Source organism: Chlorocebus sabaeus, chromosome 11 (genome assembly GCF_047675955.1).
Source record: "Chlorocebus sabaeus isolate Y175 chromosome 11, mChlSab1.0.hap1, whole genome shotgun sequence".
In the NCBI taxonomy this organism is placed as follows: Eukaryota; Metazoa; Chordata; class Mammalia; order Primates; family Cercopithecidae; genus Chlorocebus; species Chlorocebus sabaeus.
In genome coordinates, this window is record NC_132914.1 from 3,957,866 (window position 1) to 3,981,566 (window position 23,701).

At 47.8% G+C, this 23,701-nt stretch overlaps 1 protein-coding gene across 3 annotated transcripts in view; it reads right to left on the reverse strand.

Moving 5' to 3' along the window:
- CRACR2A (calcium release activated channel regulator 2A) overlaps window positions 1-23,701 on the reverse strand; it is a 92,833-nt gene that overhangs the window by 54,225 nt on the left and 14,907 nt on the right. For 2 of the 3 annotated variants that reach the window (XM_073020394.1, XM_007967265.3), the window contains exons 2-5: window positions 21,713-21,976; window positions 12,818-12,929; window positions 11,493-11,676; window positions 6,025-6,171 (exon numbers count right to left, since the gene is read on the reverse strand). In XM_073020394.1, the coding sequence (XP_072876495.1) occupies window positions 6,025-6,171; window positions 11,493-11,676; window positions 12,818-12,929; window positions 21,713-21,940 (671 nt within the window). In that variant the 5' untranslated portion in view covers window positions 21,941-21,976. The other variant, XM_073020395.1, reaches the window with a different exon arrangement.

Genomic DNA, 23,701 nt, shown 5'->3' on the forward strand with positions numbered 1-23,701 from the left:
ATTCGATTAAGTCACAACCTCGTCACCTAGAGTCCCCGCCGAGAACTTCACCCTAACAATAGGACTAGCATTCCAGATTGGAAGGGCACCCCGGGATGTACCTTTTGCTGGCTGATTGATTCTGGAAGAACCGGCTAGAGGAGCATTTCTCAAAGCGTGGTCGACAGCCTGCCTGTATCAGAACCGCCTGGGATGTGTGTTATGGTGTACATTCCTGGGCCCCTTCCCTGAGACACCCATTTCGACTCTCTAGGGGAGAGGGAACTACCTTTTAATTTTAAAATCCTCTGGTAAATCTAAGCAACCTACCACTCGACAACTATGAAGCTGAGGCCTTCCCCAGGGTCACGAAGAACTCTGTGGAATGTAAGGGCCTCCTGCCAGGAATATGGTGCTTTACTTGCTGCCCTATCTGGAGGCAGGGCCAGCGATGTGATGTCATCTCTTCCCTGAAAAGCTTCGGGGACAGCTTCCTTGTCCTCCAGGCTCCACAACACAGGCTGCCGATCCTCAGGCTTGTGTGGGGGTGCAGGCCATCATAGCTGGGGCTGCCTGTCAGTCTGCAGGGTACATTCCTCCTGGTCTGGACACCTTCCCAGAGCCCAGGGAATCACTGCAGACAGGAAGTGGCTGAATAGCAGCTGGTAGCGGCTGCAACTTAAGAGCCTGTGAGCTCCCAAGAAACGGCCTGAGGTCTGATTCAGACGGACAAGGGAACGCTGTGCGGATGAGGAGCTGATTCCAAGGAGGGCATGGGGACTGCTGCTAAGTTTGTCAAGCCCGAGTATGGTCAACCAGTGATGCCAAACAGGCAGCCAGCTGGTATTCCCAGGCTACAGAGCTGCAGAGGATTGAGTCGGAGCCCTCCCAGAGCACAGCCTGGGGCTGGCCTTTGATCTAGAAAGCACTTTCCTTCAGAGCTCAAAGCACCCCGCTCAGACACTGCCTAATTTACCCTTGCCCCCATACATTACGAATACAGACGCTAAGCCCCCACCTCAGACAACTGAACTGGCCCCCACTGGGGTGGGACCTCTGGCATCCCAAAGCGGTTCTGGTGAAAAGTCTGGATCTACTGCTGCCTCCAGACAGCACTGCTCTACATCCCCTGGAGATCTCAAGCTTTTGTTCCAGAAAAAGGTCAACGCAGAGGATGCTTTCCATGGCAAAGACATTCCCAATTCTAAGTTCTCCCCAATGTCTACACTATATCCCTCATGCTGAAGTGTGAAGACCTCCACACATCTGCACTGTGAATGCGGAGGGGACTTGCTCAGCGGAAGTCTCACCTACCTTCCTTGGAGAGAAGTGGAGGCCCAGAAGGGGCTCGAATCCGAAATTTCTTCAACTTCTTTTTTTTGTTTGTTTGTTTTTTTGTTTTGAGACAGAGTCTCGCTCTGTCTCCCAGGCTGCAGTGCAGTGGCGCGATCTCGGCTCACTGCAAGCTCCGCCTCCCGGGTTCACGCCATTCTCCTGCCTCAGCCTCCTGAGTAGCTGGGACTACAGGTGCCGCCACCGCGCCCGGCTAATTTTTTGTATTTTTAGTAGAGACGGGGTTTCACCGTGTTAGCCAGGATGGTCTCGATCTCCTGACCTTGTGATCCGCCCGCCTCAGCCTCCCAAAGTGCTGGGATTACAGGCGTGAGCCACCGCGCCCGGCCGTATTTCTTCAACTTCTGTGCAAAAGGACAAAGGTATGGGAGACTGAACGCTCCCACACTCCTTTCCTGCTCCTATTTCTGATATGCAGGTTAAAAAAACATTCACGGCCATGAGTGAGGAGGACTCTGGGTTGTTTCTAACAATGCTCCAGGACACTCTGAGGGGTTCTACTGGCCTCAGCTATGGAGGGCTTGCCTAGCACTCAGCCACCTCAGTTGCCAGCTCCTCCCTCCCAGGAAGTGGGGATAAATGTGAGGAGGAAGCTGGGGTGGGCCTTTTCCACTCACAGCCGCAGTGCGACCTGGGGGATACGGCCCAGCCTGGGACAGGGAGTGTGTGTCCTGCCTAACCTGCATGAGGCCGAACTCCCCCAGAGGTCAGCCTCATTTTCTCTGGCCCTGTGGGAGAAAGGTGTGTGGTCTGCACAAGGAGAAAAAGTCGAGGCTGTGCTGCCCATGGCAATGCTGTCTAATGTTTCATTTGCAGGAGGATTTTCTGGTCTGTCTTGTGTAGAATTTCCAGGCACCTAAGTGCTGTCTCCTCGGTGCAATCACGAACTCCTCAAGGAGGGGGACTCTATGTTCCCTTTGCTTAACTCAGAGCCTGGCATGGAGGGAGTGCTGGTTCGATGCTAGCGACTGGTTACGCACAGACTGTTCCCCCGGTGCCTGGCCTGGGGCAGACATGCAGCCGTCGTGACCTGAGCTGTCATCCCCAGCATCCGGGATAGGCGCTCATTGAAATGTCATCCACGATAATGAAAAGTGAGTGTGTGGAGGTGCCTGGGAGATATTCTCACAGCTCACCAGAACCCGCTCTTCTCCTCGGGATTCCTCTAGGCTCCCTCCCAAATCAGGCCATCCCCAAGAGCTTCCTCCCACTTCCTCTCTAAAACCTGAAAATGTCCCTCCCACAAACAACCTCACACCTCCAAACTCACTTTCTAGATGTCTCAGCGTCACGTAATCTCACCCTGAGTCATTTGTAAAGAATCCCATTTTCATGTCCTATACCCTGTTGGGATTTCCAGTCTCTTGCTTGGCGTCTGAGTTGCAAGTGCCTTTATAGACAGGCCCGCCAGCAAGGTGCGACCCACCTTTCTTTAAAAAATAGAAGAGACTGGAAGAGGCTCTAGTAGAAAACATCAGAGGTTGCCAATAAGGAAACTGATGCACAGAGAGGTAATGCAAGTTGCCTGAAGTCACACAGCTGGTAAGTGCCAGTGGCTGGGCAGGGGCTCCAGTCCTTCCTGCCTCCTCTTTCAGTGCCCTGCTCAATACGGTCTGCAGTTCTCAGGTTCTGCATCTGGAGAATACCTCTGGAATGGGACTGGTCAAAGAGTTCAGTGAGTCTTCAATCCCAGCACAGTTCCCTAGCCAGGAGTGGGCCTTGATCAGCTGACTCCAGAGCAGGCATGGCTGGCAGGGACACTGACTGAGGATGGGCATGGAGAGGCTGGAACCTTTGCATGAGCTGGTTGTGCATATGCAACCAAGAGCGGCTTGACTTTTATCTCAACAACGTTTCAAGCACAATTACTAAATGAGGACAAACCGCTAATAGAGGCCCTTAAAGATGGATCTCAGGGCTAAGCAGCTCTCCAGCTTGTTTCTTCCTGCAGAAATGCAGGCCAGCAGAGGAGGTCCTGCAGATGAGACGCAGGCTAAGGCTGGGTAATTGCCCACCGGTTCAGACTGCAATTATCTCCTTAGAGAAGAGAAGAACGCCTTCCTTTCTGGGAGAGGCCACTTAACTTTTGCTGTGGCTCCTCCAGGTGATCCGTGCTGCAGCTCAGAGGGGAGAAGGGGTGAAGTGGGGTCAGCAACTAATCCAGTCCCCTCATTTTACAGATAGGAAAACCAAGCCTCAAGAGAGGCTGAGAAATTTGAGCAGTCACAGAGCTAGCTGGTTGCAAAGCCATACATGACTCAAACCCAGAACTCCTGATTCTCAGCCTCCCACTTTCCAAAGTTACAGGCTAAGCACCTGGACACCCTGTTAAAATGCAGATTCAGTGGGGCTGGGGGTGAGGTCTGAGACTCTCCATTCCTAAGATGTTTCCAGGTGATGCCAACATTGCTGGTCCATGGACTCCACTTTGAGCAGCAAGTCACTACACTGTTGTCTGGAAGGATACAGGGATCCTTAAACTTAGCCTCTGATTATACTGATGCTCAAACTCTCCACTTCAGCCAGACAAATCCTCTAAGACTAATAAAGATACTTATTTAAAATACTAATAATTATTATTTTGACATTCATTGGATACTTATGTGCCAGCACTGTTCCAAATACTTACATGCATTATCTCATTTAATACTCAAAACTCTGTGAGATGGATACTATCCCTATCTTACAGATAAGGAAGCTGAGACTCAGAGAGGTTAGGTAACTTGTCCTAAGTTGTGTAGCTAGTAAATGGCAGAATCAAGAATCAAACTCAGTTCTGTTTGATTCTTTTTTTTTTTTTTGAGACGGAGTCTCACTCTGTCGCCCAGGCTGGAGTGCAGTGGCCGGATTTCACTGCAAGCTCCGCCTCCTGGGTTCAGGCCATTCTCCTGCCTCAGCCTCCTGAGTAGCTGGGACTACAGGCGCCCGCCACCTTGCCCGGCTAGATTTTTGTATTTTTTAGTAGAGATGGGGTTTCACCATGTTAGCCAGGATGGTCTCGATCTCCTGACCTCGTGATCCGCCCGTCTTGGCCTCCCAAAGTGCTGGGATTACAGGCTTGAGCCACCGCGCCCAGCCAGTTCTGATTCTTAATTAGGTAATAGCTACATAAAAATACACTCTTTAATCCTTCCCTTCTCTGAGCTTTGGGAGCCTCTCCCCAGAATGTTCTTAACAGTCCTCCAGCCAAACTATGTTTCCTCCAGTGATACTTGGCCTCAGCTTCCTCATAATACAGAGTCCTAAGAGCCCTTTCTCCCCAGATCTGTGTATACCCAATGGACCTCAACAAGTTATTTTTAGAGTTGAGGTTGGGGAGACACAGGACGAAAAGGAGCCGGGACTCAGAATAACGTGTAAATAGATGATCTACAAGTTATTTTTACAGTTGAGGTTGGGGAGGCACAAGATGAAACGGAGCCGGGACTCAGAATAATGTGTAAATAGATGATCTACAAGTTATTTTTAAAGTTGAGGTTGGGGAGACACAAGACGAAAAGGAGCCAGGACTCAGAATAATGTGTAAATAGATGATCTACACAGCAAGACACATGGTGATCTCTTCTTGTGCAATTAGAGGCTGCACGCTTGCTCTAAGACTATTTCGGCACAGACTCTGAAACTGCCTTCCAGGCTTTGCTGGAAGTATCTGAATGGAGGAGCAGGTGGTCTGTGGAACTGCACAGCCATGGGATTGTTGAGGATTCCTTCAGAATTTGAGCAAATCTCTGGGTGTGGACAAGATTTCGTGGCAGAAGCAGGGGGCAGGGCCTCCTCTGTATGCTTCCAAGCTCTACTCAAGCCCAGCCCTGTGTTTTGGCCTCACCTTCAGGGTTATGAACCATCCCTAGTCATACCACGTCTAAGTCCATGTTCACAAAATGCGAGCTCACGGCTGTAAATGTGTGTTAAAGGACTAAGAACATCACGGTGCCCACAACCATGCATTGATTCTCATGAAGGGACTGGTGTCTAGCGGGCTTGCCCCAGTTTTGTGATATACCTGCCTCTTCTGACTCTGGTTCAGTTCTTCAGCAGCTGCTTCAGATGTTGCTTAACTTGCCTGGTCCTGTCTCCTGGAGAGGTCTTGGAGGCAAATATGGCGGATGAAGATACATGAGGCCGTGATGGGAGAGAGCGGCCAGGAGGAGGGACATTCAGCAGGGCTAGAGGTCACCTTACCAAACATGCCACCTCTGCAAAGTAGGCTGATCTGGCACTGGGGGATGGCCCAGTACGTTGGGGCCTTACTGCCTGGAGGGAATCAGAGTGATTTTTCTTCTGGTCACAGGCACCTGGCTAGCTCACTCCGAGTCCTGGCTCTACCATTTACAAGCTGTGGCTTCTGGGGTGTACTACTTAACCTTTCTGGGTTTCCAACCCTCCACCTGCAAAATGTGCAGATAATAAATGTGCAAAATGATGACCAGTCCCTACTTCAAAGGGTTGTGGTGAGGACTAAATAAGCTAGTGTATAAAAAGTATTTAGAATAGTGCCTATCATATAGCTTATAAAGGTGAGGGAGAGCTTAAAAATACATATATCGTGACAGACATATGGCCTGGTCCCCACTTTGGCAGACAGCGATAAGGAGGCATCACCCAACGTTCTGGCAGAAGATCTAAGAGAAAGTGCACTGTGTGTCTCTTTCACACAGAGTTACAGAAAGTGGCTGACACTGGGGTACCCACCTTTTTAGGGCATACTCCAGTTCATTCTTCTCCTCATGGGCTTCTTGGAGCTGGGAGAAGATTCTGGTCAGGAAATCTTCAAAGTTGGATAGTAAATGAGGTTCATCCTTCTTCAGCTGTAGCCAGAGCTGCTTGACATCACTTTCACTGCAAGAGAAGGGATGCTCATGCGGAAGTGTGGAAATGAGGCTTCACGGGAAATACAGAGGTTCCCAGATAGGAAACTGACAGCCAGAAACAGTACCGTCAGAATCACCATAAAGATGACAGTAGCTAACGTGGACCGAATGCCTGCTGCATGCGAGGAGCTTGAAGGGTATCAGCTCATTCTGTCCTCACAGTAACCCTATGAGGCAGGAGCTGCAATTACCCCATTTACAGATGAGGAAGCAGGTGAAGAGAGGTGGAGGGAGCTGTCTAAGATCACCCAGCAGTAACTGATGAAGTCAGGGGTCCAGATCGGGCTCTGTCTGACTCCGGTGTTGGCCTCCCTCCCCACCTCGCTCCGCTGCTTCTGTTCTCCTGTGGCCTTCACGATGGGCTCATGGGGCTGAGTGTGCACAGCAACATGCTCGGGTGCATCTCCAAATGCCAGGAAGAAGACAGGACAGGAGCCCGGTGCATGTGAGGACACACGCTATGGAGCTAAAGGAGAGAGCTGGTTGCCTCCAGGAAGGATGGTCCTCACTGCTGAAAGGTAAAGACGTGCCATGTGATGGACGGCAGAAAGCAACTGTCACTGCAGGAAGGGAAGAGAATATGCAGCACCCCGCTGTGGCCTGGTGACACTAGGGATGACTGACAGGCAAAAAGAAGGGAAGGAGCAAGTCTGAAAGATGTGCGCACACAGAAGGACAAGGCGAGAGAGATTGGGGAGACCAGGAGGCCAATAAACAAAGGCTCAGAGGTACGTGTGTACATGGCTCAGTGGCAGAGATGCAGGGGCTCAGGCTGATACCCAGGGAGGGAATGAGGGGGAGATACACATGGTGGACCCTGTTCTCCCTTTCTGGAGAAACCAAAAAATCTGTAGTCAACGATCAAGCTAAGTTAAACACAAATCTGAAAGAGGATAGGTTTTAATTCAACAAAAGTTAATAATTTCTCACAGCTAGTAGGCAATAGAGTGTTATAGCATCAAGTTTGAAAGTTATAGAACAATAAACAGTAGAGTTCAAGTGAAACTTCACAGGCTAGTTTATTATAAATTACCAATTCAACTTTGTTCCAGCAAAGTAGAGAATAAATATAAATCTTATCCCCCAAACAATCAGGTTTTTGATTTTTTAAATTAATGGGCACATATGTATTTTCCAACACTTTTTTCACATCTATAGAACAAGATGTAATAACTAGCTCAGTTCATTGTCTTCTGAAAGTCTTTTGTTACTTAAATATTCACTCTGTGTCTTAATCTTTCAAGTTTCCAGCTATTGAAAATATAAGTCCTTCACCTCCTTCCATCCTTTCAACATAATTACATTTTGATTATTTACTCTGTTAAACTTTGAGACTTTATGTAGTGTATATTTCACATTTAATTTAATTTAATTATGGAAAATCGCTTATGATCCTCGTCTTATGAGGATAAAGTTATCTGTATGCCTATACTTCTCTTGAGCTCTTTCCAAAATTTGCTTGTCCATGACAGTCATCTGTACCTTGACAATCTGTCACCAACAGATTCCTGTTGGCTCCCCAGGCATCCTCAGGATAAAGAATAAAATTACCCGTGCTTATATAACAAGCATTATATTTTAGAAATTTTCTTTGGAAGTGATATTTGATAGTGCCATGCTAGCAACGCCCCTGTGACATAGACATTACTCTCTGTACCCTGCAGAGAAGAGGCCCACTGAGAAGTGGGTGGTGACCTCCCATCCCTGTGGCAGGTTGTTCCCTGCTGTGGTCTGAATGTTTATATCTGCTACAAGTTCATATGTTTAAATCCTAACCCCCAACATGATGGGTTCGATAGGTGAGGCCTTTGAGAGGTGATTAGATCACGAAGGCAGAGCCCTCATGAGTGGGACTAGTGCCATTGACACTGTGTTCTATAATTAGTATTGTTTTAAAACTCTGTATGCCAATTCCCAAATATGATAATAAATAAATGTTTATACTATTATGACTACATAAATAATATCCCCGGAGAACCAGGACTTTTCCTAAAATTATGTCATTATTTGTTTTACTTCCTTTCCCTGTCCCACTTCCCCAAATCCCTTATCAGTTTCTTCTGGAAGTACCTCCCTAATAAATCACTTTAGGACAGAAACCACAAAAACAGAAACATAAATGTGACTTGTCTCCCATTAATATTCCAGAAACAGAAGATCTGAGGATAGCTCTGACCAGGAACCCTCAGGATAAGGAATAAAATCCTTTGTGCTTGTGTATTAAGCATTATATTTTAGAAATCTTATTCAGAAGTGATATTCAATAATGCCATGCTAGCAACGCTCTTGGGGAATGGACATTACCCTCTGCACCCAGCAGAGAAGAGGACCACTGAGAAACAGGCCCACCTCTGATCAGTTACCTGGTCATCTCTTTAACACTTCATCCCTCTCTCCCTCCTTTCCTTGTTCCATCACTTCCACCAGTTCTTTCTTCTATCCCATCCAAACATCCGCCTACTTACTTAGACCATCCATCCATCCATCCATCCATCCATCCATCCATCCATCCAACCACCCATTTCCTTATTAACTCAACAAGTATTTATTATGATCTACTGTAAACCTTGCACTGTACCGAATGTCATGGGTGAATCTGGGAAATGGGAGAAGAGGAGGTAAGGAACCTCTCTGTTTTTCAGAATGCGTTCCATTCCTCCCCACCCCACAACACACACACAGCATGTTGTGGGGGGTCTTATTTCATCCTACAGGTAAAATTTAGATGTGACAAAGGGTTCAGAGATAAGAGGGTCTCAGAGAGACACCATGGTGACCTCCCATCCCTGTGGCAGGTTGTTCCCTGCTGTGGTCTGAATGTTTATATCTCCTACAAATTCATATGTTTAAATCCTAACCCTGACGTGACGGTATCAGAAGGTGAGGACTTCGAGAGGTGATTAGATCATGAAGGCAGAGCCCTCACGAATGGCACTAGTGCCCTTATAAAAGAGTCCAGAAGAAGCTCATTCACCCTTCCTGCCAGATGAGGACACAGTGAGAAGACAACTGTTTGTGAACGAGGAAATGTGACCTCATCAGACAGCAAATCTGCTGGCACCTTGATCTTGAACTTCCTGGCTTCCAGAACTGCCAGAAATAAATTTTGGTTATTTATAAAGTACCCCATCTATGGCAGTGTATTACAGCAAACCAAACGAATTGAGACATGCCATCACGAAGTAAACGCATTGTAAAATCAAGGTTCACCTTGCCAGCCTAGGTCTGTCTGTCCACACCTGCCAGGTTCCTGTTGGAGCCAACTGAGCTAAAGTCCCAGCGAGATTTGCAGACGCACCTGCTCGTCTTCCAACACTCTTTGAACTACTTAGTCATGGCAACAACAGCTTGCCCCAGATTTCTGGGAAAGGGACAAGTCTTCCAGCTTTTGATGAAAAACAAGCCAAAGCTCACTAAGCTGTCAAATCACTCAACCAATCAGGCCACCAAGAAAAGCCAAAGTGCAGATGTCCAGTCTCGAACTTCTAGAGCACACCAAGGCCACTCCTCCTGGGAGGATACGGGAATATAGGCTAGAAGGGATTCTGGGAGGTTTATCAATCGATTTCACTGCTTCCAGGACAACATACAAATCATTTCGGTGAGCAAAATCTTCAAAGAGCCCTCAAATCTTCATAGCCTTTTCTATTTCCCTATCTGAGGTCTCACAGCCATGAATGTTTCCCTCATGCTGCAACCTAAGCCCACTTCAGTGAGGATGGAAGTGGCTGGTCACCATCTTCTGTGTATCAGTTTTTACAGACCACTCTCGAAACCTCCACGAAACCTCCTCTTCTTCGGGACATCTCATTTTGGCTCAGTTCTGCACTGGCCTTTGCTATAGGTCCTCAGAGTCACGTCTGGTGGACTCTAATTGAGAACCCTGCCAGGAAGGCTGCTGCCCTGCAGTGCGGGCTGGGTGGAGAGGCCCCTTCCTTCCATTACAGCACCTCAGCTCGCCTGCACTGCCTTCTCCTTCCCCCTTCTCCAGGAGGAGGTGTCACACTGCCACCAGGAATGGTCTCTGTGCTCTGGCCTTTGTTCTTGGAGAAGCTGGGTCAGGTGTATGACTAATGAACTTCCCACCCACCTGTGCCCCCTCCACCGGCCCAGCCGCACTCTCTGTGATCCACACCTGCTGCAGCCCCTTCTAGGCCTCCAGCAACGCTGCTACTGCTGCTGGTCTTGAGATCCACTGCCTGCGTAGCACCCCCACCAGGATCTTTCCTAGGCCCTTGCCTATCCCTTTCTTGCCTGGAACACACTTTTGCCAGTCTTTCCCAATTCTGCCACAGTCTACCAAATCGTTTGCTGAAAAATTCACAGAGCTTCGTCCTGCAAATCATATACAGGCCTCTTCTCTCTTGCCTCCTCTTTATCATTTCCCACCGTAGCCCCTTCTCTTCCCAAGCTCAGGAAACGTCAGCTGCAATCAGTAGGGCATTCCCACCCTGCAGGAAACACACACCTAGCCCAAGATCTAGAGACCCCAAAACAAAAAGGCCAAAGGCAGAGGCTAAAGGGGCAGAAGGTATTACATGCTTTTCAGGCCCTCTGTTTGGTTTCTCCTAGCTATAACATCACATTTTGCTTATTTTATTTGACTTTACTTCAATGTCAGGGCTTAGATCCATGTGTCTATTCCAAAGCACTTTTTAGGGGGAAAAAAAAGGTGGAGGGGTAATTATGTTTTGTTTGAGATCCCAGCCGTCTAAAATTTTCCAAGTAGTGGCCTGCTAAAAACAGGTTAATTTCCCACCTTGGCTTGCTGCACAAGCCTGGTGTGTTGGGGACACAGTGTGCAAATGCTGCTACATGATGGGCTTTTGCCAGGAAGGCGCCCACAGCGGGGGCAGCTGGGAGGCACCGTAGCTGTAGAGACCCAGGAGAGGTAAAGATGCCGGGGAGCTGACGGTGATAGGAAGCCTTAGTGAGAACTCCCTGAAAAACCCTGAGGGCGTGGTACAGACCTCTGATGTGTGAGTGCCCCTTGGGGAGCGAGGCTGAGCCAAGGACTGCGGGATAACGCATGGCCGGGAGTGAGGAAGGTGCGGGGGTGGGAGAGAAGGAGAACAGGAATGTTTCCTACAGAAAAATAAAGGAAAAAGCAGAGACAGAGCCCAACACGCAGTCAGGTCATCACAAAGGACAGGCCCCCCATTGGCAGAACCAAGGGGCCTTTCCCTGTACTGGAAAGCATATGGTTAACAAAGGTTAATTGTTGAATGGACACAGGAAGAGGCTCCTCTCAGGTTGGTCTCCATTCTACAAATCACTGTCACCACTTACTCTTCCAAAACCTTTTGGGCTCCAAGTCTGTCCATCAGCATCTGGAACTGGGCTTCCTCATCTTCGCCCATGTCTCCCAGATCCTCGTCCCCTCTGGACTGATACACCTTCTCTTCGTGGCGCTGGGCCACCTGCTCACCTGCATCTTCCTGACTTGGGTTATTCTGGCTGAAGAAGAAGTGACCTAGGGGGTGCAGGACATAAGGATCTGAATTAGACCCACCCACCCAGGAAGAGTTCAGCTTTCTCACCCGCCGGGAATCACCGAAGGTTCGTCTGAGAGAAGGAAAGGGAAAGCCCCTCCAGTGAAGATCCATGGATGTAGGTCCGTGGACACATTCCAGATTCTGTGTCTTTTCCACTTCCACAAACACCCCACCAGTGACGCTAGGATCTGGGAATGGCAGAATGCAAGACAAGTATGGTGCTCCTTTGTGGTTCTCAGTCCCTTGACATCTGGCTTAGAACGCACCTCTGTTGATTTCTTCTTTAAGCAACAAGGCCTTTCCCTGCACTGCATTCCAGCACCCTGACTGCAGAGGCGCCTATCGTCATCCTAGTCATCCTCCCGCTCGCATCACTAGACTTCACATCTATAAGCTCCTTAACAGTTTCCAGTGTACTTCCTCCATACGCATACTGTCCAGTATTACAGCACTCTGTCTTATCCTCCCAAGTCAATTAGAAGCTCCTGAAGGTCAGGAAAGGCATCAGATACTTACTAGAAAATTATATGGCCCCACACATGAGGCAGATGTGTGGTAAAATTTGCCTTTGATGTATCTGATAGGATAGTATGTCTGGTTTCTTTATATTGTTCATAGATCTCAATTCGCTTTCCTCCTGGTTACCTTGAGAATGGCTAGTCTGTTCAAACCTTCTAGAAATTCCACTGATAGCTGTTATCCCTCAGCCTGGAAAATTCAGCCAGACTTGGGTTGGAATGAGCCATCCAGTTGTCCCACCTTTTGGCCATTTTTCTATGAAGGCAGAAAAGGAGAGGCTGCAAATCTCATCACAGCTCCCCCTTTGATGCTATGCCTTCTGCAGAGCTTCCGTCCATCTCCCTTGCCAGTCCCAGTGGCAGGGAACTTGCTAATGGCAGTGCAGTGGGCACTGAGCAAGCAGCAATGTCAGCAGTTGAGACGGGCATATGAGGAGACCCAAGCAATCCAGAGCCTGGAGACCTTGAGCTCCAGGTCCCTGAAAGGAGGGCAGGAAAGCTTTACTCCCTGCCCCCCAGGTCTAGAGGGAACAGGAATGCACCTTAAACAGTGCTAAGTAGACCCATAACCCTGAGGTGCCCAGCACCCATCAGAACTTACTGAATCCAGTAGTAAACTCCTCTGGGGTCAGATAGCCATTGCCATCAGCATCCAGGGCATCAAACACATCCTCCAGTTCCTCCAGGCTGAGCGGTAGCTCCTTATGCAGCCTCTGAAAACAACCCAGAGTGTACTGGTTAATACTGACACTCACCGGTGGTGGGGGTGACCTGGGACTGCAGAATCTTCTGCCAGAAAGTGTCTAGAGTTCGGCCCAGGCTACAAAAGCCAGTAGCAAGCTTCTGCATCCAGACTGCTTCACCATCCCCCTCCTCCTTTCCATGCTAGCACAACTACCATTGATTGGGTGCCTACTAATGTACTAGGCCATTTGCTAGGTGATTCATAAATAAATATGTAAATATGCATTTATCTATCTATCTGCATTTAATTCCCATGACAACGCTTTGAGCTAGGCACTATTATCGCTGTTTTACAGATGAAGTCTGAGGTGAAATTACCTGCTCCAAAGTCACATGGCTAGTAATGACATAGCCAGGAGTCAAATCCAGCTCTGATTCCAAAGCCAGCACTCTCAACATCTGTAAAGGACTCAAATTATACAGGATCAAACACTTTCAGGATAATACCCACATGGCGTAGTGTTATAAAGTTAATTGCAATCATGAATGTAAAGCATGTAACAGTGCCTGCATAGAGAAAGCATTCAATAAAAAGTAGTAGGGAGGCAGAAAGACAGAGAGAGACTCATGGCCCACTGAGGCCCCTCAAGGAGTGCATGGCAGAGCCAGGCTTCAAACCCTGTCTTCCCTGCTCTCCCTAAGCCCCTCTCCTCTCCCGTACCATGATGCAGGGGTGGGTCATTTACTTTTAAAGGCCCCTCCTGCTGGAGGCCCCTGGTGTCCCAGTGCCTCAGCACTGCATTTGTGTCTGCAGACACACATTTTGGTCCTTGAGTTCTGAGAGGATATGGGATAATCCCCCTTCCTATCTCTGAGTGACCCACACCCAGGCCCTGAGTCCAGGTTCCGCTCCAGCTCCCGGCTGACTGGTAAGGAATTCCTAATAAGATCTCAACTGCCATTGGCTTAAGGTATCAAGCCCCCAAGAGTATTTGTGTGTTAAAGGGGGACTGGACAAGACAGTCCCCCTTGGAGGAGGTCATCGCTGGATTTGAGTCTAGAACAGACTCAGACCTCACAAGGAGGGAAGGGCAGAGACCAGCTGATGGCCCAAGAGCAAAGTAGCTGAGCTGCTGCTGCTCCCTTCTGGCCTTCTGCCTGATGTGCAACGGCCTCAGGCCAAGGCTAATTTGCATAGTTGAAGCAAGTGTCCCCTCATAGCCAAACAATCTAGGTCTCCAAATGAGAACTCCCCAGAGAGTTCATTATCTCTCAGCCGACCATCTCCCTTCCTCCCAGCTACCTAAGCGGTAACTGCAAAATTGCCAGTGTGCAAGTGACTGACAGCTGAAGACAGTGAATACAGGGCTTTGTAAGAAGAAAGGTATATACCAACCTCAACAATAAAAAAGAGCTGGGAGGTGCGAAAGCCCATAACATAACTGGCAAGAACACTTGGCTTGATCCTATGGCAGTTCTAGCGGATAAGCCATAAAGCTTAATTTGGCAGGTACATGCATTAAGAGAGACTATGATGCATTATGAAGTGCGAAGACAGGCTGATGTGGAAGCCATTTGGAAGAATTGAATTAAATATGAATGGGCTTTTCAAAAAAGGAAGGAGAGTGAGAGAGAGTGTGCAAAGATTCTAGAAGTACATCTGCTTAGCATTCAGCAGAATCTCTGACTTATCAACAATCCATAAACCAGCTGTCTGAAAAGCTACAGTAGGAGAACACAGGGTGAGGAGAGAGTCAATTTTGCAAGCAGGGATTTTATTAGCATCATTGGAAATAAAAAGCATCACACCTGAGGTAGGGTAAAAGCGCAAGCTCCTGTCAGGCTCACATCCCTTCCTTGGGATAATCCTTCCTCCTTCCCCACCCTCAGCCTAGGATTGCTGGATCTGATTCAAAATGTGGTCTCTCACACTGGGCTGGAGCAAGAAATGAGCTGCAAGAAAATTCCAGAGATCAACGAGACCCTCAACATGTCTTTCGCCCAAACACCCCACACACTTTTCTCTTATTAGCATGAACCAGGAGAGGCTAGTTCACACCTCACCTTAGGCACCATTCCTGGATCCAGCAGCACTTCCAACCCCAAATCCCCCTGTTGTCTAATCCCAGTCCTTCTTGTCTACATCTCAAGCCAGTTTCTTCCTTTTGTTGTCAGCGAAGATGGGGAAAGCAATATTATAGGTTCCAAGTAATTCTTACTCTTCATGTCCTGGCAAATGAGCGCTGAGTGCTTCTTCAGCCTTCTCTGCAACTGCACTACACCTGATTCTTTAACCTTGTTTTGTGGGCCCTCCTTGAAAAATCTTTTAGTCTTAATAACCATAATTATCTCTTATTTATCACTCTGCTCAGGGCCTGCAGAGCTACAGAAAACCAGCTTGTTCTGGTATGGTCCCCTGGTACTGTTTACATTATTTTTGTTATTTTTTTTTTTTTTTTGAGATGGAGTCTCGCTCTGTCACCCAGGCTGGAGTAGAGTAGCGTGATCTGGCTCACTGCAACCTCCACCTCCCGAGTTCAAGCGATTCTCCTGCCTCGGCCTCCCGGGTAGCTGGGACTACAAGCGCCCACCACCACGCCCGGTTAATTTTTGTATTTTTAGTAGAGACAGGGTTTCACCTTCTTGGCCAGGCTGGTCTTGAACACCTGACCTTTTGATCCACCTGCCTCAGCCTCCCAAAGTGCTGGGATTACAGGTGTGAGCCACCGCACCTGGCCTACATTTTTAACTAAGTGAGATAAGCAGGGTGGAGGGGAGCAAGATGATTTATTCCACTGTGCAATAAGCCTGTGAGGCTCTGAGATTAGCCTAAAGTCACAGTGGAGACCACAGCTGGGAAAAGAACTGATTTTCCATCCAGGGCTTGAGCAACTGTCTAACAGTTCTCCAGTGCATTCATTCTGTTATTCCCTCACTGTCATTACCGCCCACACCTACCCACCTACCAGCACCACCAAAAGCAGAACACAAAGTCTCCCTTGCCAGCACTACCAAGACCCAGCCTTCCAGAGATCCTGTGGCACTCACAGCTTTTCACGCACCTGGAAGGGCGGGCCAGGGAAAACGAGAGGCACGGGGAGGAACCCAGTCTCCTATCCGTACTGCCCATGGCACTAGGAGCTCTTGAGAACTCCTTTAAACACCAGCCTCACTCTTCACTCTCATCTCCAGCATCGCTTCCTCCCTAAGGCCTCTGCAACTCCCCAGGTTAGGTCAGGTTATGCAAGCTCCCCAGACTACCTTTCTCTCATTCGTAAGTCTTATCTCGATGAGCATTTCATATACTGACAGATGTGATTCGTTGATGAATGTCTGCTCCCTCAGTGCTCTGAGAATGGGGACCTCATTCGTTAGGCACTGTTGTGCCCCCAGGATCTAGCCCAATGCTGACAAACACGAACTCGTGTTTGTTTAGATAAGTGTTGAAGGAAGGCATGGATAAGCGCTTGACTAAGAGCAACGGCAGGAGACCCTGAGCTCCCATGTACAGAGTGCTGGTCTAGACTTCGCACACTCCAGATCCTGACCAGCCCAACTGCTAATTCTCAGCAAGACTCATAGTGACTGGCAGGCTTCCAGAACCTGGAACATGGAGTATCTACAGCAGCAGTACTGAGAGTTCATGCCCCAGAGCCATGGAAAGTGGTGTCTTTGGTTGCACTCCAGCCAGACTCCTTTACCTTCCTGGTCACCAGCCCACTAACACACCCCACGTAGCTTAAAGCATATGGTTGCACAGCTTCAAACATGCTTCCATGGCATTTTTATTAAGGAGAAATCAGAAGATATCCATTTTTTATGTCCAGAATGACACTGTCCCTCCTTCTGGGGCATTCACAGCATTCTTTTCAGATGCCGTTCCAGCACCAACCACCCTCTTCCCTGTGGTACAGTTCAGCTATCCCAAATCTCTTTAGGACGAGAGTGGGAGGTGGAAGGGCAGGATCAACCTTTATCCTGCTTTGCACCTTCATGTGCTTGGCTTGGGCTGATTACGGGGTATAGGCCAGAGTTTCTCAATCTCGGCACTGCTGACATTTTGGAATGGACAATTTTTGGTTAAGGAAGGCAGGGGAGGGATCAACCTGTGTATTATAGGATATACAGCAGCATCCCTAGCCTTTGCCTGCTAAACGCTGGCAGCACTTCCCTCACCAGTCGTTTCAATAAAAAATGCCTCCATACATTGTGTAAGGAACTTGGCTGTGCTTTGGTCAAGGATAGACCGTGGTAGAATGTTTACATCCTCCGCGACTCAGCGAGTTTAGAGCACAGGCGTATAATTCCACTGGTTATCACAGCCACATAGCCATAACATGAGAAGGCCATCACGTGGCTGTACACCACTATTGTCTGTAAAAGGTATAATTGTCCCATTGACATTGTGCAGGCATGCTTGCGCTTGTGCCCACAGAAAGAGAGAGAGAGTCAGAGCTGTCTGTCATTGCAAACAGATTGCGGGGAGCCAGGACACACGCCCAAAGAAAGAGTTAATGAAGCTGCTGACCCTGAAGGCAAGGGAGAGCGGGCCATGAAGCTGTGTGTGGGGGCCGCCAGATTAAGTAGCCAAGACAGGGCGGATAGTGTGAGAAAGCTGTTGATGAAAGCTGCTGCTGAATAAAACCATATTCACCTGCCTATGACCCCGAGTGTTGTTTCTGCTCATCACCCACTTCCTCTGGACCTCAGTTCGGGCTGGAACCTATCCCGAAGCATGACAATTGGCGTAGTCGTGAACATGACGCATTGCCATATGTCCTCCAGGAGGCAAAATTGCCGCCACTCATGTAGATTGGACACAAAAATAACAGCAGCTGGATATGAGTGGAAGATTCCCTTTTCAGCAGAAATGCCCGTTTCTTTTCTCTAAGACAGGACAGACAACTTGCACCTTAAAACTGCAATGTGATGGTGCAGCTACTGTATAAAATGGTACGGTGTCTCCTCAAAAAATTTATAAAATAGAATTATCCTATAATCCAGCAATTTCACTTCTGGGTATATACCCCAAAGAATAAAAGGCAAGGACTTGAACAGATAGTTGCCCATCCATGTCCATATCAGCATTATTCACAGTCAACAGGTGGAAGCTACCCAAGTATCCACTGACAAAGGAATGGAGGGAAAAAACGTGGTATATACATACAATGGAGTATTATTCCGACTAAAAATACTCTGACACATGCCGTGATACGGATGAACCTTGAGGACATTATACTAAGTGAAATAAGCCAGTCACAACAGGACAAATATTATATAAATCCACCTATATAGGATACCTTGAGTAGTCCAATTCAGAGAGACAGAAAATAGAACGGTGGTTGCCAGGGGCTGGGAGTAGGCGAAATGAGGACATTGTTTCATGGGTACAGGGTTTCTGTTTTGCAAGATAAAGAGAGTTCTGTAGATATATGATAATGGTGGTTGCAGAAGAAAGTGAAAGTACTTAATGTCACTGAACTGCACGCTTAAAAAATGGTTATGATGGTAAATTGTGTGCTATCTGCATCTTACCACAGTTAAACACAATCACAGTGCAGAGGACATCAGGGACTGGGCTAAGACGTGGCACATACACAGTGCATTTCAACACAATCACAGTGCATTTCAACACAATCACAGTGCGAGGACATCAGGGACTGGGCTAAGACGTGGCACATACACAGTGCATTTCCAGGGATTTCCAGGTCCCAGTCTCAGGGCTGAGTGTGCTACATGCTTAAGCTCATTCAATTCTCTTTTAATGCTGGGAGGTAGCTATAAATAATTCACAGCTGAGAAACTGTAGCCTAGAGGGGTTAAGAGATTCACACACATTCGTATTACTAGCAAGTTGCAGATTGAGGATTAAAACCCAAGTTAATTTGCTATAAAAATCTTTTAAAATTTTCTAGTTAACCTAAATCAGGAGTTAGCCAGCTTTTTCTGAAAACAGCCACAGCGAGTGCATATTTTAGGCTGTGTGGGCCATTCGTCTTTGTCACAACTACTTCACTCTGCCACTGCAGTGTGAAAGAAGCCATGGAAAACACATAAAAGAATGAGCACATCTGTGTTCCAAGAAAACTTTACTTACAGAAACAGGTAGTGGCCCAGATTTGGTTAGTTTGCCAACTCCTAAATGACTCTTAAGTTTGGCATAGCCAAGAATTCTGGGCAGCGTTGGGGAGGCAGGTGCTTGGTGCTGGTAGATAATCCTTTTACTCCTCCAAAAACTTCAGGGAAACAGGGCTTTTGAGGCTCTAGGTTTTCTCAGAGAGATCTCCTGCCCATCCCCTCCCCATCTCCCTCTCCCTGTCTGTGACTTTCTTCCCACTTGGCTTCTCCATTAGCTCCTCAGCCTCCTGTGTTCTTCCTCCCACCTGGCCTGTGGCCTCTCCTTCCTTGAAGACCACTCTCTGCTGTCAAGGACCTTTCCTGCTTTCTGGATTTGTATGTGTATGAAAAATGTGCTCTTTCTCTTCCAGTTCCCATGACGCTGTGCTGGGAGCCTAAGGTAAAAAAGGCGGTGGTGCCCAGGCCCAGGAAGTTGGACACCAACCAAAGGCGGTGACCACATGTACACCACGGCCCCATGTGGAAGTGACAAGCCGACAACACAGATGCCTGGAGGACCTGCTGCAGGAGAACCAAGGGGCATGGGGACTTTCTGCAGAGAGCCACAGCTGACCATGAGAAGCCCCGTTTTTCTTCTTCTTCATTTCTTCATGCATCTCCCCCAGCCTATCTTCCTTCAGAGGTGGCCAGCGGAAGCAGCCAGAGATGATGCTTACATAACATGCTCTGTTCCCTCTCTTGACATCACTTGCCAGCCTGAAGAACTAAACATTTCAAATGCTTCATTGACCACAGGTTCAGAAAAGCGTCAGAAAATTAAGTAGACAGCGGAAATAAATGCCATGGATGCCAAGTTATCGGCTTGATGGCTTGTTGGTTCAGGCGTCCTCCTGCCTGGATCAGGAGTGGGGACTGGGGAGGAAGGCGGAGTCAGCATTTCTGGGACTTAATGTTTCTGACTATATTTCAAGTCAAATACAAGTGATTTCTTTAAAAATTTATACCTAGTTGAAATTCTCCATGACTCCTCATCCCTTCATTAAAGAGTGGGGCTCCATGAGAGTTAAGTTATATACAGCAAGAGTGCTGAGTTGCACAGTACATGTGGCCCAGAGTTGACCCTCCATAAATGTGAATTTCCTTTTCTTTCTTTCTAGAGGGAATAATCAAAAGTTAAGACTGATTTTGAAACCACCATCACCAACCACCGCTACCGCAGACCTGTGAATGCCAATTATGAAGTTCACAGGCAGGGGTTTGTGAAAAGTTTCCTCAAAACACATTGAATCTGGCCTTCCACGTGGTGAGGCTTTGGGGACTGGGTTTTGGGGAAACTTACTGGGGGAGTCATCACTGCAAAGAAGGGTGGGCTGGGCTCATTTGTGGGCTGAACTGGTGCTGTTCCCCAGGTCTTTTCCCTCAATTCGTGCAGCAGGTGGATAGTGGAAGAGCGCCAGGAGAAGCATAAGAACACCATCACATGGGGCCAGGGAGAGGAAGAACTGTCACACTTCACCGGGGGTCACAAGGTTCCTTTCACAGCCTCCATACCTCAGAGCTCACATGCACAAGCAGAGATGGGGCTGAGCCTAATGAGGGTCTGCATTTCATTGCCCGACTTTTGAATATTCTGAAGAACTAGACTTAAAGAGAGCCTAGCCATTGTGCTTCCTCCAACAGCACAGGGATGCGTCCCTTCAAAAACTACTCTGATGGAGTGAGTGACACAAAGACGGAGGGGAAAAGAGCTGCTTTGAAAGTCCTCTAGTGGAGTCTGTGTTTTATTCACCCACGTTCAAGTGAAATCCTGACTGTGGCATAACAGACTTTAGTCACACACTGAGAAGTTTTTGAAACTAAAGAAAGAAAGGCACCAGACCAGGAGTGGGCAAACTCTGCCCCTGGGCTAACCCAGCAATCCCCTATTTTGGTGTGGCTAGTGAGCTAAGCCTGGTTTTTACATTTTTAAATGGTCAAAAAGAAATATCAAAAGAATAACTGTACTTGGTGACACATGGAAATTATATAAAATTCAAACTTCCTTGTCCATAAAGTTTTATTGGAACACGGCAACCTCATTTGTTCACATATTGCCTATGGATGCGTTTGTGCTGCAAAAGCAGAGACAAGTAGCTGTGATAGAGACTGTAAGGTCCACAAAGCGGAAAATACTTATTCTCTGGACCTTTATAAAAAGGCTGCCGGGCACTGCACTAGGCAATGGTGTGCACTGATGCTCTGCACGCCATCTCTCTGGAGAATCTCTTCAGGAGAGTGCAGTGTGTTTGGGTTTGAAGGTGAGAGACGGATAAGACAACCTCAGAAATGCCTTCCTCCCACGTTGTGGGACACACTGTACCTATTCCTAAGGCACAGACAGCAGGAATGACTTTGTTATAACTCAAGTTGGTGCCTTTCTACTTTCAGTTTCAGCAGGTTCTTCTCTGTGTCTTACTTAAGTCCCTTATGTTACTACTATCATTTCCCACAATCCCAGAAAGTTACCGAGGCAGAGAGGAAACAGCCCTGGAGTCTGACAGCAAGTAAAGGCCAGAAATAGAATGAACCCAGGAGGTCCGGCTCCTAGTAGAGTTTGGTCAGACCTTTCCTTCCAAGACAGAATCGATGGCACCTTTTCTGTTAAGGATGTCACCTCCCATGGGGCAAGCTCTAACCCGAGACAGGGAGACATCTGGCATTCTCGGTGGGCAGACCTAGCGGGGACCCCACTTACCTGCATATCCTTCCTGGCGATGAAGCCCTTGCCTTCAGCATCACAGGTCTGAAAGAATTCCTGTGCCTTCCTCAGCATGTCCAGCTGGCCCGGCGTCTGCTCCTGAGTCTCCTTCTGCTCCAGGCTGTCCAGGGGATGCAGGCAGGCTCCACGCCCCTTTGGTCCCCGGCCAGACCCCTGACCAAGTCTTTGGGGTCTGGAGACTACCCTCCCATCAGGGGCAGCCATTGAGATTAGTCAGTTTCTTGAAGTCTTTTTCAGAACCTGAACATGGAAAATGGGAGAGAGAAGTGGGTGTGGTGGGTTGGAGTGAGGCTGAAAAAGAACAAGAGGGGATGAGAAGGAAGCACAGAGCCACCCACCAGTGTGTCCAGGCATCTCTTAGCAACCACCTCTTAATTAGCAAAAGCTCAGGACAAGGGGAAAATATTCCATGATCACTAATAGATTGGCAAGTCCATCAACGGGAGAAGGGAAGAGTGCAGAAAGAAGACAGACATCTCCAGATCGAAAGGAGATGGAATAGGGGAAGCCCAAAAATACTTTCTCCCAATTTAAACAACCAAACAACAACAAAACAGATCCTGATAGACCAGCTGCCATTTATAGAGCGTTCACTTAGACACCATGCCATGGCCTCTATATACATTTTTTTCATGTAATTCTCACATCTCTCTGACATAGCCATTATCATGTTCATTTTAGCGATGTGAAAACTAAGGCTCAGAGAGGTTGAGTGACTTGCCCAATATCACACAACAAATTACTACAAAAGCTGAGATTGCAATCCAAGCTGGTATAACTTGCATGATCTTAATCCCACCCTGTCGTGACTCCTCAGCATTGCCCAGGGTGGAAAGCTCTCCTCAGGCAGATGCACTTGCTCCTACATTTCACAGTCGACAAGTTCTTGGTGAGCTCTTACTCAATGTCATAGGCCTCTGCCACAGCTGTGAGCTCTGCAGTTTAAGTAGGAGAAAATGTACCCCATTCTCAAGGAGCTTCATGTCGTAAAGGACTTGCCAGGCCTGGTTTGGTGACGCCCAAGGCTGTTTTCAGCCCAAAAAGAATCACAAATCATACACCTCAATCAGACCTTTAAAGACCCTGAAGGAGTGTTTTCAGAGGGTATCTTGCAACGTGATGTGGAAGACGGTATACAGAAACCTGGCTTCCAGTCTGGACTCCACTGCTGCTGCTTATATGACCTTGAACAAGTCGGTACCTGACTGGGCCTCAGTTTCCTTATCCGTATGAGGAGACTGGACCTGTTTATCATTAAGGTCCCTTCTAGTTCTGATCATCTGTAAGTCTGTGAAATCCCCACATCATAAAATGCTATTAATTGTAAATGTTATTAATAGAAAACTGAGTTCATGGGATAAAAGGAAATAATAACATCCTTGGATTGTTTTTTTTCCATCTGAAGACTTTTTGGAAGCAGAATAGGTCCAAATTTTAAATACATGATCACATTTGGATTTAAAAATAGAGATATGCACTGTCATGCATTTTGTGGCAAGCTGGAGAACGTGATGCCCTGGATCATATTTCCTGTGTCCATGTGAGTAAGAAAGGAGGAAAATAAGTGAATCACCAGGCAGGTTTCTCTGATTACTAGGCCCTGGGCCTCTGGCTCAGCTATACCATGTCCAAAGCAATCTAAAATCTGTTGATTTCAGTGACCATCTTCCCCTTACCAGATTTGTCAAGAGCTGGGGGCCAGAGCTGGAAGAGCTCCTGGCATCAGGAATGAACTTCATGTAACAAGACCTTGACAGGACAGAGCAGAGCAGACTACACCTCTCGCTCCACGTGGCTGAACATGTAATTCCCACTCTGACTCATCTGACCAGCCCTGTCCTCAGGAAATGTTCTTTCTTGTCATCCCTGTGTGTGTGTACTGACCATCACCGAATCCTAAGCAGATTTCACATTTCTATTCTATCTTCCCCAGAGGGAGCTGCCTTGGATGTAAGCCTGAGGAGG